The sequence below is a fragment of the Oncorhynchus keta genome, unplaced genomic scaffold (assembly GCF_023373465.1).
Source record: "Oncorhynchus keta strain PuntledgeMale-10-30-2019 unplaced genomic scaffold, Oket_V2 Un_contig_5411_pilon_pilon, whole genome shotgun sequence".
In the NCBI taxonomy this organism is placed as follows: Eukaryota; Metazoa; Chordata; class Actinopteri; order Salmoniformes; family Salmonidae; genus Oncorhynchus; species Oncorhynchus keta.
This window is the reverse complement of record NW_026288273.1, coordinates 251,204-267,477: the sequence shown is the minus strand read 5'-3', so window position 1 is coordinate 267,477 and position 16,274 is coordinate 251,204. Positions and strand designations below refer to the sequence as shown.

Genomic DNA, 16,274 nt, shown 5'->3' with positions numbered 1-16,274 from the left:
CTAGTATCATACTGACTAGACACTAATACCTAGCTAGTATCATACTGACTAGACACTAATACCTAGCTAGTATCATACTGACTAGACACTAATACCTAGCTAGTATCATACTGACTAGACACTAGACACTAATACCTAGCTAGTATCATACTGACTAGACACTAATACCTAGCTAGTATCATACTGACTAGACACTAATACCTAGCTAGTATCATACTGACTAGACACTAGACACTAATACCTAGCTAGTATCATACTGACTAGACACTAGACACTAATACCTAGCTAGTATCATACTGACTAGACACTAGACACTAATACCTAGCTAGTATCATACTGACTAGACACTAGACACTAATACCTAGCTAGTATCATACTGACTAGACACTAGACACTAATACCTAGCTAGTATCATACTGACTAGACACTAATACCTAGCTAGTATCATACTGACTAGACACTAGACACTAATACCTAGCTAGTATCATACTGACTAGACACTAGACACTAATACCTAGCTAGTATCATACTGACTAGACACTAGACACTAATACCTAGCTCGCATCATACTGACTAGACACGAGACACTAATACCTAGCTAGTATCATACTGACTAGACACTAATACCTAGCTAGTATCATACTGACTAGACAGACACTAATACCTAGCTAGTATCATACTAATACCTAGCTAGTATCATACTGACTAGACACTAGACACTAATACCTAGCTAGTATCATACTGACTAGACACTAGACACTAATACCTAGCTAGTATCATACTGACTAGACACTAGACACTAATACCTAGCTAGTATCATACTGACTAGACACTAATACCTAGCTAGTATCATACTGACAGACACTAGACACTAATACCTAGCTAGTATCATACTGACTAGACACTAGACACTAATACCTAGCTAGTATCATACTGACTAGACACTAATACCTAGCTAGTATCATACTGACTAGACACTAGACACTAATACCTAGCTAGTATCATACTGACTAGACACTAGACACTAATACCTAGCTAGTATCATACTGACTAGACACTAGACACTAATACCTAGCTAGTATCATACTGACTAGACACTAGACACTAATACCTAGCTAGTATCATACTGACTAGACACTAGACACTAATACCTAGCTAGTATCATACTGACTAGACACTAGACACTAATACCTAGCTAGTATCATACTGACTAGACACTAGACACTAATACCTAGCTAGTATCATACTGACTAGACACTAGACACTAATACCTAGCTAGTATCATACTGACTAGACACTAGACACTAATACCTAGCTAGTATCATACTGACTAGACACTAGACACTAATACCTAGCTAGTATCATACTGACTAGACACTAGACACTAATACCTAGCTAGTATCATACTGACTAGACACTAGACACTAATACCTAGCTAGTATCACACTGACTAGACACTAGACACTAATACCTAGCTAGTATCATACTGACACTAGACACTAATACCTAGCTAGTATCATACTGACTAGACACTAGACACTAATACCTAGCTAGTATCATACTGACTAGACACTAGACACTAATACCTAGCTAGTATCATACTGACTAGACACTAGACACTAATACCTAGCTAGTATCATACTGACTAGACACTAATACCTAGCTAGTATCATACTGACTAGACACTAGACACTAATACCTAGCTAGTATCATACTGACTAGACACTAGACACTAATACCTAGCTAGTATCATACTGACTAGACACACTAATACCTAGCTAGTATCATACTGACTAGACACTAGACACTAATACCTAGCTAGTATCATACTGACTAGACACTAGACACTAATACCTAGCTAGTATCATACTGACTAGACACTAGACACTAATACCTAGCTAGTATCATACTGACTAGACACTAACACTACCTAGCTAGTATCATACTGACTAGACACTAATACCTAGCTAGTATCATACTGACTAGACACTAGACACTAATACCTAGCTAGTATCATACTGACTAGACACTAGACACTAATACCTAGCTAGTATCATACTGACTAGACACTACTGACACACTAATACCTAGCTAGTATCATACTGACTAGACACTAGACACTAATACCTAGCTAGTATCATACTGACTAGACACTAGACACTAATACCTAGCTAGTATCATACTGACTAGACACTAATACCTAGCTAGTATCATACTGACTAGACACTACTAATACCTAGCTAGTATCATACTGACTAGACACTAGACACTAATACCTAGCTAGTATCATACTGACTAGACACTAGACACTAATACCTAGCTAGTATCATACTGACTAGACACTAGACACTAATACCTAGCTAGTATCATACTGACTAGACACTAGACACTAATACCTAGCTAGTATCATACTGACTAGACACTAGACACTAATACCTAGCTAGTATCATACTGACTAGACACTAGACACTAATACCTAGCTAGTATCATACTGACTAGACACTAGACACTAATACCTAGCTAGTATCATACTGACTAGACACTAGACACTAATACCTAGCTAGTATCATACTGACTAGACACTAGACACTAATACCTAGCTAGTATCATACTGACTAGACACTAGACACTAATACCTAGCTAGTATCATACTGACTAGACACTAGACACTAATACCTAGCTAGTATCATACTGACTAGACACTAGACACTAATACCTAGCTAGTATCATACTGACTAGACACTAGACACTAATACCTAGCTAGTATCATACTGACTAGACACTAGACACTAATACCTAGCTAGTATCATACTGACTAGACACTAGACACTAATACCTAGCTAGTATCATACTGACTAGACACTAGACACTAATACCTAGCTAGTATCATACTGACTAGACACTAGACACTAATACCTAGCTAGTATCATACTGACTAGACACTAGACACTAATACCTAGCTAGTATCATACTGACTAGACACTAGACACTAATACCTAGCTAGTATCATACTGACTAGACACTAGACACTAATACCTAGCTAGTATCATACTGACTAGACACTAATACCTAGCTAGTATCATACTGACTAGACACTAGACACTAATACCTAGCTAGTATCATACTGACTAGACACTAGACACTAATACCTAGCTAGTATCATACTGACTAGACACTAGACACTAATACCTAGCTAGTATCATACTGACTAGACACTAATACCTAGCTAGTATCATACTGACTAGACACTAATACCTAGCTAGTATCATACTGACTAGACACTAGACACTAATACCTAGCTAGTATCATACTGACTAGACACTAGACACTAATACCTAGCTAGTATCATACTGACTAGACACTAGACACTAATACCTAGCTAGTATCATACTGACTAGACACTAATACCTAGCTAGTATCATACTGACTAGACACTAGACACTAATACCTAGCTAGTATCATACTGACTAGACACTAATACCTAGCTAGTATCATACTGACTAGACACTAGACACTAATACCTAGCTAGTATCATACTGACTAGACACTAATACCTAGCTAGTATCATACTGACTAGACACTAGACACTAATACCTAGCTAGTATCATACTGACTAGACACTAATACCTAGCTAGTATCATACTGACTAGACACTAGACTAATACCTAGCTAGTATCATACTGACTGACACTAGACACTAATACCTAGCTAGTATCATACTGACTAGACACTAGACACTAATACCTAGCTAGTATCATACTGACTAGACACTAGACACTAATACCTAGCTAGTATCATACTGACTAGACACTAATACCTAGCTAGTATCATACTGACTGACACTAGACACTAATACCTAGCTAGTATCATACTGACTAGACACTAGACACTAATACCTAGCTAGTATCATACTGACTAGACACTAATACCTAGCTAGTATCATACTAATACCTAGCTAGTATCATACTGACTAGACACTAGACACTAATACCTAGCTAGTATCATACTGACTAGACACTAATACCTAGCTAGTATCATACTGACTAGACACTAGACACTAATACCTAGCTAGTATCATACTGACTAGACACTAGACACTAATACCTAGCTAGTATCATACTGACTAGACACTAGACACTAATACCTAGCTAGTATCATACTGACTAGACACTAATACCTAGCTAGTATCATACTGACTAGACACTAGACACTAATACCTAGCTAGTATCATACTGACTAGACACTAGACACTAATACCTAGCTAGTATCATACTGACTAGACACTAGACACTAATACCTAGCTAGTATCATACTGACTAGACACTAATACCTAGCTAGTATCATACTGACTAGACACTAATACCTAGCTAGTATCATACTGACTAGACACTAGACACTAATACCTAGCTAGTATCATACTGACTAGACACTAATACCTAGCTAGTATCATACTGACTAGACACTAGACACTAATACCTAGCTAGTATCATACTGACTAGACACTAGACACTAATACCTAGCTAGTATCATACTGACTAGACACTAATACCTAGCTAGTATCATACTGACTAGACACTAATAATACCTAGCTAGTATCATACTGACTAGACACTAGACACTAATACCTAGCTAGTATCATACTGACTAGACACTAGACACTAATACCTAGCTAGTATCATACTGACTAGACACTAATACCTAGCTAGTATCATACTGACTAGACACTAGACACTAATACCTAGCTAGTATCATACTGACTAGACACTAATACCTAGCTAGTATCATACTGACTAGACACTAGACACTAATACCTAGCTAGTATCATACTGACTAGACACTAATACCTAGCTAGTATCATACTGACTAGACACTAATACCTAGCTAGTATCATACTGACTAGACACTAGACACTAATACCTAGCTAGTATCATACTGACTAGACACTAGACACTAATACCTAGCTAGTATCATACTGACTAGACACTAGACACTAATACCTAGCTAGTATCATACTGACTAGACACTAGACACTAATACCTAGCTAGTATCATACTGACTAGACACTAATACCTAGCTAGTATCATACTGACTAGACACTAATACCTAGCTAGTATCATACTGACTAGACACTAGACACTAATACCTAGCTAGTATCATACTGACTAGACACTAGACACTAATACCTAGCTAGTATCATATCTGACTGACACTAGACACTAATACCTAGCTAGTATCATACTGACTAGACACTAGACACTAATACATAGCTAGTATCATACTGACTAGACACTAATACCTAGCTAGTATCATACTGACTAGACACTAGACACTAATACCTAGCTAGTATCATACTGACTAGACACTAGACACTAATACCTAGCTAGTATCATACTGACTAGACACTAATACCTAGCTAGTATCATACTGACTAGACACTAATACCTAGCTAGTATCATACTGACTAGACACTAGACACTAATACCTAGCTAGTATCATACTGACTAGACACTAGACACTAATACCTAGCTAGTATCATACTGACTAGACACTAATACCTAGCTAGTATCATACTGACTAGACACTACACTACCTAGCTAGTATCATACTGACTAGACACTAATACCTAGCTAGTATCATACTGACTAGACACTAGACACTAATACCTAGCTAGTATCATACTGACTAGACACATACTGACTAGACACTAATACCTAGCTAGTATCATACTGACTAGACACTAGACACTAATACCTAGCTAGTATCATACTGACTAGACACTAGACACTAATACCTAGCTAGTATCATACTGACTAGACACTAGACACTAATACCTAGCTAGTATCATACTGACTAGACACTAGACACTAATACCTAGCTAGTATCATACTGACTAGACACTAGACACTAATACCTAGCTAGTATCATACTGACTAGACACTAACACTACCTAGCTAGTATCATACTGACTAGACACTAACACCCTAGCTAGTATCATACTGACTAGACACTAGACACTAATACCTAGCTAGTATCATACTGACTAGACACTAATACCTAGCTAGTATCATACTGACTAGACACTAATACCTAGCTAGTATCATACTGACTAGACACTAGACACTAATACCTAGCTAGTATCATACTGACTAGACACTAATACCTAGCTAGTATCATACTGACTAGACACTAGACACTAATACCTAGCTAGTATCATACTGACTAGACACTAGACACTAATACCTAGCTAGTATCATACTGACTAGACACTAATACCTAGCTAGTATCATACTGACTAGACACTAATACCTAGCTAGTATCATACTGACTAGACACTAGACACTAATACCTAGCTAGTATCATACTGACTAGACACTAGACACTAATACCTAGCTAGTATCATACTGACTAGACACTAATACCTAGCTAGTATCATACTGACTAGACACTAGACACTAATACCTAGCTAGTATCATACTGACTAGACACTAGACACTAATACCTAGCTAGTATCATACTGACTAGACACTAGACACTAATACCTAGCTAGTATCATACTGACTAGACACTAGACACTAATACCTAGCTAGTATCATACTGACTAGACACTAGACACTAATACCTAGCTAGTATCATACTGACTAGACACTAATACCTAGCTAGTATCATACTGACTAGACACTAGACACTAATACCTAGCTAGTATCATACTGACTAGACACTAGACACTAATACCTAGCTAGTATCATACTGACTAGACACTAGACACTAATACCTAGCTAGTATCATACTGACTAGACACTAGACACTAATACCTAGCTAGTATCATACTGACTAGACACTAATACCTAGCTAGTATCATACTGACTAGACACTAGACACTAATACCTAGCTAGTATCATACTGACTAGACACTAATACCTAGCTAGTATCATACTGACTAGACACTAGACACTAATACCTAGCTAGTATCATACTGACTAGACACTAGACACTAATACCTAGCTAGTATCATACTGACTAGACACTAGACACTAATACCTAGCTAGTATCATACTGACTAGACACTAGACACTAATACCTAGCTAGTATCATACTGACTAGACACTAATACCTAGCTAGTATCATACTGACTAGACACTAATACCTAGCTAGTATCATACTGACTAGACACTAGACACTAATACCTAGCTAGTATCATACTGACTAGACACTAGACACTAATACCTAGCTAGTATCATACTGACTAGACACTAGACACTAATACCTAGCTAGTATCATACTGACTAGACACTAGACACTAATACCTAGCTAGTATCATACTGACTAGACACTAATACCTAGCTAGTATCATACTGACTAGACACTAGACACTAATACCTAGCTAGTATCATACTGACTAGACACTAATACCTAGCTAGTATCATACTGACTAGACACTAGACACTAATACCTAGCTAGTATCATACTGACTAGACACTAGACACTAATACCTAGCTAGTATCATACTGACTAGACACTAGACACTAATACCTAGCTAGTATCATACTGACTAGACACTAGACACTAATACCTAGCTAGTATCATACTGACTAGACACTAGACACTAATACCTAGCTAGTATCATACTGACTAGACACTAATACCTAGCTAGCATCATACTGACTAGACACTAATACCTAGCTAGTATCATACTGACTAGACACTAGACACTAATACCTAGCTAGTATCATACTGACTAGACACTAGACACTAATACCTAGCTAGTATCATACTGACTAGACACTAGACACTAATACCTAGCTAGTATCATACTGACTAGACACTAGACACTAATACCTAGCTAGTATCATACTGACTAGACACTAGACACTAATACCTAGCTAGTATCATACTGACTAGACACTAGACACTAATACCTAGCTAGTATCATACTGACTAGAGACACTAATACCTAGCTAGTATCATACTGACTAGACACTAGACACTAATACCTAGCTAGTATCATACTGACTAGACACTAGACACTAATACCTAGCTAGTATCATACTGACTAGACACTAGACACTAATACCTAGCTAGTATCATACTGACTAGACACTAATACCTAGCTAGTATCATACACTGACACTAGACACTAACTAGACACTACCTAGCTAGTATCATACTGACTAGACACTAGACACTAATACCTAGCTAGTATCATACTGACTAGACACTAGACACTAATACCTAGCTAGTATCATACTGACTAGACACTAGACACTAATACCTAGCTAGTATCATACTGACTAGACACTAACACTACCTAGCTAGTATCATACTGACTGACACTAGACACTAATACCTAGCTAGTATCACTACTAGACACTAGACACTAATACCTAGCTAGTATCATACTGACTGACACTAGACACTAATACCTAGCTAGTATCATACTGACTAGACACTAGACACTAATACCTAGCTCGCATCATACTGACTAGACACTAGACACTAATACCTAGCTAGCATCATACTGACTAGACACTAATACCTAGCTAGTATCATACTGACTAGACACTAATACCTAGCTAGTATCATACTGACTAGACACTAGACACTAATACCTAGCTAGTATCATACTGACTAGACACTAGACACTAATACCTAGCTAGTATCATACTGACTGACACTAGACACTAATACCTAGCTAGTATCATACTGACTAGACACTAGACACTAATACCTAGCTAGTATCATACTGACTAGACACTAACACTACCTAGCTAGTATCATACTGACTACTAGACACTAATACCTAGCTAGTATCATACTGACTAGACACTAGACACTAATACCTAGCTAGTATCATACTGACTAGACACTAGACACTAATACCTAGCTAGTATCATACTGACTAGACACTAGACACTAATACCTAGCTAGTATCATACTGACTAGACACTAATACCTAGCTAGTATCATACTGACTAGACACTAATACCTAGCTAGTATCATACTGACTAGACACTAGACACTACCTAGCTAGTATCATACTGACTGACACTAGACACTAATACCTAGCTAGTATCATACTGACTAGACACTAGACACTAATACCTAGCTAGTATCATACTGACTAGACACTAGACACTAATACCTAGCTATCATACTGACTAGACACTAGACACTATACCTAGCTAGTATCATACTGACTAGACACTAATACCTAGCTAGTATCATACTGACTAGACACTAGACACCCTAGCTAGTATCATACTGACTAGACACTAACACTAATACCTAGCTAGTATCATACTGACTAGACACTAGACACTAATACCTAGCTAGTATCATACTGACTAGACACTAGACACTAATACCTAGCTAGTATCATACTGACTAGACACTAGACACTAATACCTAGCTAGTATCATACTGACTAGACACTAGACACTAATACCTAGCTAGTATCATACTGACTAGACACTAGACACTAATACCTAGCTAGTATCATACTGACTAGACACTAGACACTAATACCTAGCTAGTATCATACTGACTAGACACTAATACCTAGCTAGTATCATACTGACTAGACACTAGACACTAATACCTAGCTAGTATCATACTGACTAGACACTAATACCTAGCTAGTATCATACTGACTAGACACTAGACACTAATACCTAGCTAGTATCATACTGACTAGACACTAGACACTAATACCTAGCTAGTATCATACTGACTAGACACTAATACCTAGCTAGTATCATACTGACTAGACACTAGACACTAATACCTAGCTAGTATCATACTGACTAGACACTAGACACTAATACCTAGCTAGTATCATACTGACTAGACACTAATACCTAGCTAGTATCATACTGACTAGACACTAGACACTAATACCTAGCTAGTATCATACTGACTAGACACTAGACACTAATACCTAGCTAGTATCATACTGACTAGACACTAGACACTAATACCTAGCTAGTATCATACTGACTAGACACTAATACCTAGCTAGTATCATACTGACTAGACACTAGACACTAATACCTAGCTAGTATCATACTGACTAGACACTAATACCTAGCTAGTATCATACTGACTAGACACTAATACCTAGCTAGTATCATACTGACTAGACACTAATACCTAGCTAGTATCATACTGACTAGACACTAATACCTAGCTAGTATCATACTGACTAGACACTAGACACTAATACCTAGCTAGTATCATACTGACTAGACACTAGACACTAATACCTAGCTAGTATCATACTGACTAGACACTAATACCTAGCTAGTATCATACTGACTAGACACTAGACACTAATACCTAGCTAGTATCATACTGACTAGACACTAATACCTAGCTAGCTATCATACTGACTAGACACTAGACACTAATACCTAGCTAGTATCATACTGACTAGACACTAGACACTATACCTAGCTAGTATCATACTGACTGACACTAGACACTAATACCTAGCTAGTATCATACTGACTAGACACTAATACCTAGCTAGTATCATACTGACTAGACACTAATACCTAGCTAGTATCATACTGACTAGACACTAGACACTAATACCTAGCTAGTATCATACTGACTAGACACTAATACCTAGCTAGTATCATACTGACTAGACACTAGACACTAATACCTAGCTAGTATCATACTGACTAGACACTAGACACTAATACCTAGCTAGTATCATACTGACTAGACACTAATACCTAGCTAGTATCATACTGACTAGACACTAATACCTAGCTAGTATCATACTGACTAGACACTAGACACTAATACCTAGCTAGTATCATACTGACTAGACACTAGACACTAATACCTAGCTAGTATCATACTGACTAGACACTAGACACTAATACCTAGCTAGTATCATACTGACTAGACACTAGACACTAATACCTAGCTAGTATCATACTGACTAGACACTAGACACTAATACCTAGCTAGTATCATACTGACTAGACACTAGACACTAATACCTAGCTAGTATCATACTGACTAGACACTAATACCTAGCTAGTATCATACTGACTAGACACTAGACACTAATACCTAGCTAGTATCATACTGACTAGACACTAGACACTAATACCTAGCTAGTATCATACTGACTAGACACTAGACACTAATACCTAGCTAGTATCATACTGACTAGACACTAGACACTAATACCTAGCTAGTATCATACTGACTAGACACTAGACACTAATACCTAGCTAGTATCATACTGACTAGACACTAGACACTAATACCTAGCTAGTATCATACTGACTAGACACTAATACCTAGCTAGTATCATACTGACTAGACACTAATACCTAGCTAGTATCATACTGACTAGACACTAGACACTAATACCTAGCTAGTATCATACTGACTAGACACTAGACACTAATACATAGCTAGTATCATACTGACTAGACACTAGACACTAATACCTAGCTAGTATCATACTGACTAGACACTAATACCTAGCTAGCTTCATACTGACTAGACACTAGACACTAATACCTAGCTAGTATCATACTGACTAGACACTAATACCTAGCTAGCATCATACTGACTAGACACTAATACCTAGCTAGTATCATACTGACTAGACACTAATACCTAGCTAGTATCATACTGACTAGACACTAGACAATAATACCTAGCTAGTATCATACTGACTAGACACTAATACCTAGCTAGTATCATACTGACTAGACACTAGACACTAATACCTAGCTAGTATCATACTGACTAGACACTAATACCTAGCTAGTATCATACTGACTAGACACTAATACCTAGCTAGTATCATACTGACTAGACACTAATACCTAACGTAATCAACACTGCTAGCTAGCCAGCTAGCCCCCGAATAGTAGCACTGTAGAAACTATTACACTCAACGGAACGACTTGATTAGTGTAGTGTCAACAACGCAGCCACTGCCAGCTAGCCTACTTCAGCAGTACTGTATCATTTTAATCATTTTAGTCAATAAGATTCTTGCTACGTAAGCTTAACTTTCTGAACATTCGAGACGTGTAGTCCACTTGTCATTCCAATCTCCTTGCATTAGCGTAGCCTCTTCTGTAGCCTGTCAACTATGTGTCTGTCTATCCCTGTTCTCTCCTCTCTGCACAGACCATACAAACGCTCCACACCGCGTGGCCGCGGCCACCCTAATCTGGTGGTCCCAGCGCGCACGACCCACGTGGAGTTCCAGGTCTCCGGTAGCCTCTGGAACTGCCGATCTGCGGCCAACAAGGCAGAGTTCATCTCAGCCTATGCCTCCCTCCAGTCCCTCGACTTCTTGGCACTGACGGAAACATGGATCACCACAGATAACACTGCTACTCCTACTGCTCTCTCCTCGTCCGCCCACGTGTTCTCGCACACCCCGAGAGCTTCTGGTCAGCGGGGTGGTGGCACCGGGATCCTCATCTCTCCCAAGTGGTCATTCTCTCTTTCTCCCCTTACCCATCTGTCTATCGCCTCCTTTGAATTCCATGCTGTCACAGTTACCAGCCCTTTCAAGCTTAACATCCTTATCATTTATCGCCCTCCAGGTTCCTCGGAGAGTTCATCAATGAGCTTGATGCCTTGATAAGCTCCTTTCCTGAGGACGGCTCACCTCTCACAGTTCTGGGCGACTTTAACCTCCCCACGTCTACCTTTGACTCATTCCTCTCTGCCTCCTTCTTTCCACTCCTCTCCTCTTTTGACCTCACCCTCTCACCTTCCCCCCCTACTCACAAGGCAGGCAATACGCTCAACCTCATCTTTACTAGATGCTGTTCTTCCACTAACCCCATTGCAACTCCCCTCCAAGTCTCCGACCACTACCTTATATCCTTTTCCCTCTCGCTCTCATCCAACACTTCCCACACTGCTCCTACTCGGATGGTATCGCGCCGTCCCAACCTTCGCTCTCTCTCCCCCGCTACTCTCTCCTCTTCCATCCTATCATCTCTTCCCTCTGCTCAAACCTTCTCCAACCTATCTCCTGATTCTGCCTCCTCAACCCTCCTCTCCTCCCTTTCTGCATCCTTTGACTCTCTATGTCCCCTATCCTCCAGGCCGGCTCGGTCCTCCCCTCCCCGCTCCGTGGCTCGACGACTCATTGCGAGCTCACAGAACAGGGCTCCGGGCAGCCGTTCGGAAATGGAGGAAAACTCGCCTCCCTGCGGACCTGGCATCCTTTCACTCCCTCCTCTCTACATTTTCCTCCTCTGTCTCTGCTGCTAAAGCCACTTTCTACCACTCTAAATTCCAAGCATCTGCCTCTAACCCTAGGAAGCTATTTGCCACCTTCTCCTCCCTCCTGAATCCTCCTCCCCTCCCCCCCCTCCTCCCTCTCTGCAGATGACTTCGTCAACCATTTTGAAAAGAAGGTCGACGACATCCGATCCTCGTTTGCTAAGTCAAACGACACCGCTGGTTCTGCTCACACTGCCCTACCCTGTGCTCTGACCTCTTTCTCCCCTCTCTCTCCAGATGAAATCTCGCGTCTTGTGACGGCCGGCCGCCCAACAACCTGCCCGCTTGACCCTATCCCCTCCTCTCTTCTCCAGACCATTTCCGGAGACCTTCTCCCTTACCTCACCTCGCTCATCAACTCATCCCTGACCGCTGGCTACGTCCCTTCCGTCCTCAAGAGAGCGAGAGTTGCACCCCTTCTGAAAAAACCTACACTCGATCCCTCCGATGTCAACAACTACAGACCAGTATCCCTTCTTTCTTTTCTCTCCAAAACCCTTGAACGTGCCGTCCTTGGCCAGCTCTACCACTATCTCTCTCAGAATGACCTTCTTGATCCAAATCAGTCAGGTTTCAAGACTAGTCATTCAACTGAGACTGCTCTTCTCTGCATCACGGAGGCGCTCCGCACCGCTAAAGCTAACTCTCTCTCCTCTGCTCTCATCCTTCTCGACCTATCGGCTGCCTTCGATACTGTGAACCATCAGATCCTCCTCTCCACCCTCTCCGAGTTGGGCATCTCCGGCGCAGCCCACGCTTGGATTGCGTCCTACCTGACAGGTCGCTCCTACCAGGTGGCGTGGCGAGAATCTGTCTCCTCACCACGCGCTCTCACCACTGGTGTCCCCCAGGGCTCTGTTCTAGGCCCTCTCCTATTCTCGCTATACACCAAGTCACTTGGCTCTGTCATAACCTCACATGGTCTCTCCTATCATTGCTATGCAGACGACACACAATTCATCTTCTCCTTTCCCCCTTCTGATGACCAGGTGGCGAATCGCATCTCTGCATGTCTGGCAGACATATCAGTGTGGATGACGGATCACCACCTCAAGCTGAACCTCGGCAAGACGGAGCTGCTCTTCCTCCCGGGAAGGACTGCCCGTTCCATGATCTCGCCATCACGGTTGACAACTCCATTGTGTCCTCCTCCCAGAGCGCTAAGAACCTTGGCGTGATCCTGGACAACACCCTGTCGTTCTCAACTAACATCAAGGCGGTGGCCCGTTCCTGTAGGTTCATGCTCTACAACATCCGCAGAGTACGACCCTGCCTCACACAGGAAGCGGCGCAGGTCCTAATCCAGGCACTTGTCATCTCCCGTCTGGATTACTGCAACTCGCTGTTGGCTGGGCTCCCTGCCTGTGCCATTAAACCCCTACAACTCATCCAGAACGCCGCAGCCCGTCTGGTGTTCAACCTTCCCAAGTTCTCTCACGTCACCCCGCTCCTCCGCTCTCTCCACTGGCTTCCAGTTGAAGCTCGCATCCGCTACAAGACCATGGTGCTTGCCTACGGAGCTGTGAGGGGAACGGCACCTCAGTACCTCCAGGCTCTGATCAGGCCCTACACCCAAACAAGGGCACTGCGTTCATCCATCTCTGGCCTGCTCGCCTCCCTACCACTGAGGAAGTACAGTTCCCGCTCAGCCCAGTCAAAACTGTTCGCTGCTCTGCCCCTACAAACTCCCTCACGATGCCAGGACAGCGGAGTCAATCACCACCTTCCGGAGACACCTGAAACCCCACCTCTTTAAGTAATACCCAGGATAGGATAAGTAATCCTTCTCACCCCCCTAAAAGATTTAGAAGTGGCTGTTCTACTGGATGTCATAAGGTGAATGCACCAATTTGTAAGTCGCTCTGGATAAGAGCGTCTGCTAAATGACTTAAATGTAAATGTAAATGTACCTAGCTAGTATCATACTGACTAGACACCAATACCTAGCTAGCATCATACTGACTAGACACTAATACCTAACTAGCTTCATACCGACTGCAGATAGACACTAATACCTAGCTAGCTTCACACTCCCACCCTCTAATACAGCTAGACACTAGACAACACCTCCTGCAGGGGAGAGAGAGCCTAACACACACACACACACACACACACACACACACACACACACACACACACACACACACACACACACACACACACACACACACACACACACACACACACACACACAGAGCCACTGACCGAAGCCTCCCACACTGCAGGTGAGAGGTGAGGTGTTCTCCTGAGACAGAGAGGACCAGCCAGGAGAGTTCATGTCCTGGATCCTGATTACAACACAGTCTGTCTTCACCTCTACAACACTATCATTCTGCCTCAGAGGAGAGGAGGAGGAGGAGAGGGGAGGGGTGTCTTCAGGACTGCTTTGTCTGGGTGTGGAGGGAGGAGGGGGATACAGAGAGTCTTCAACCGATTTGAGGAGCCTAAAGCTGGGGTGGAGGTCTGGGTGGCTCCCCTGGTCTGGAGCTTTGACCTGGTTCTCACTCTTCAACGGAGGCCTCCTCTCCTCCTCCTCTTCTATCTTCTCCTCCTCTTCCCTCTCCTCCTCTTCATCCTCTATCCTCTCCTCCTCAATCCTCTCCTCCTCTATCCTCTCGTCCTCTATCCTCTCCTCCTCTATCCTCTCATCCTCTTCCTCCTCTATGCTCTCCTCCTCTTCCTCTATCCTCTCCTCCTGTATCCTCTCCTCCTCTTCCTCCTCTATCCTCTCCTCCTCTATCCTCTCCTCCTCTGTCCCCCTCTCCTCCTCTATCCTCTCCTCTCTATCCTCTCCTCCTCTATCCTCTCATCCTCTTCCTCCTCTCTGCTCTCCTCCTCTTCCTCTATCCTCTCCTCCTGTATCCTCTCCTCCTCTTCCTCCTCTATCCTCTCCTCCTCTATCCTCTCCTCCTCTGTCCCCCTCTCCTCCTCTATCCTCTCCTCTATCCTCTCCTCCTCTTTCTTCCTTCTCAGACAGGATGCCTGTCATCCTCGTC

The 16,274-nt window shown here is 41.7% G+C and overlaps 1 protein-coding gene across 1 annotated transcript in view; it reads right to left on the bottom strand.

Annotated features, from left to right (window-relative positions):
- LOC127925292 (amyloid beta precursor protein binding family B member 2-like) overlaps positions 1-16,055 on the bottom strand; it is a 37,274-nt gene extending 21,219 nt beyond the window's left edge. The window contains exon 1 of the mRNA XM_052510156.1: positions 15,484-16,055. Coding sequence (XP_052366116.1) covers positions 15,484-15,556 — 73 coding nt within the window. The 5' untranslated portion in view covers positions 15,557-16,055. The remainder of the gene's footprint in view (positions 1-15,483) is intronic.
- Between the last annotated feature and the right edge of the window lie 219 nt (positions 16,056-16,274).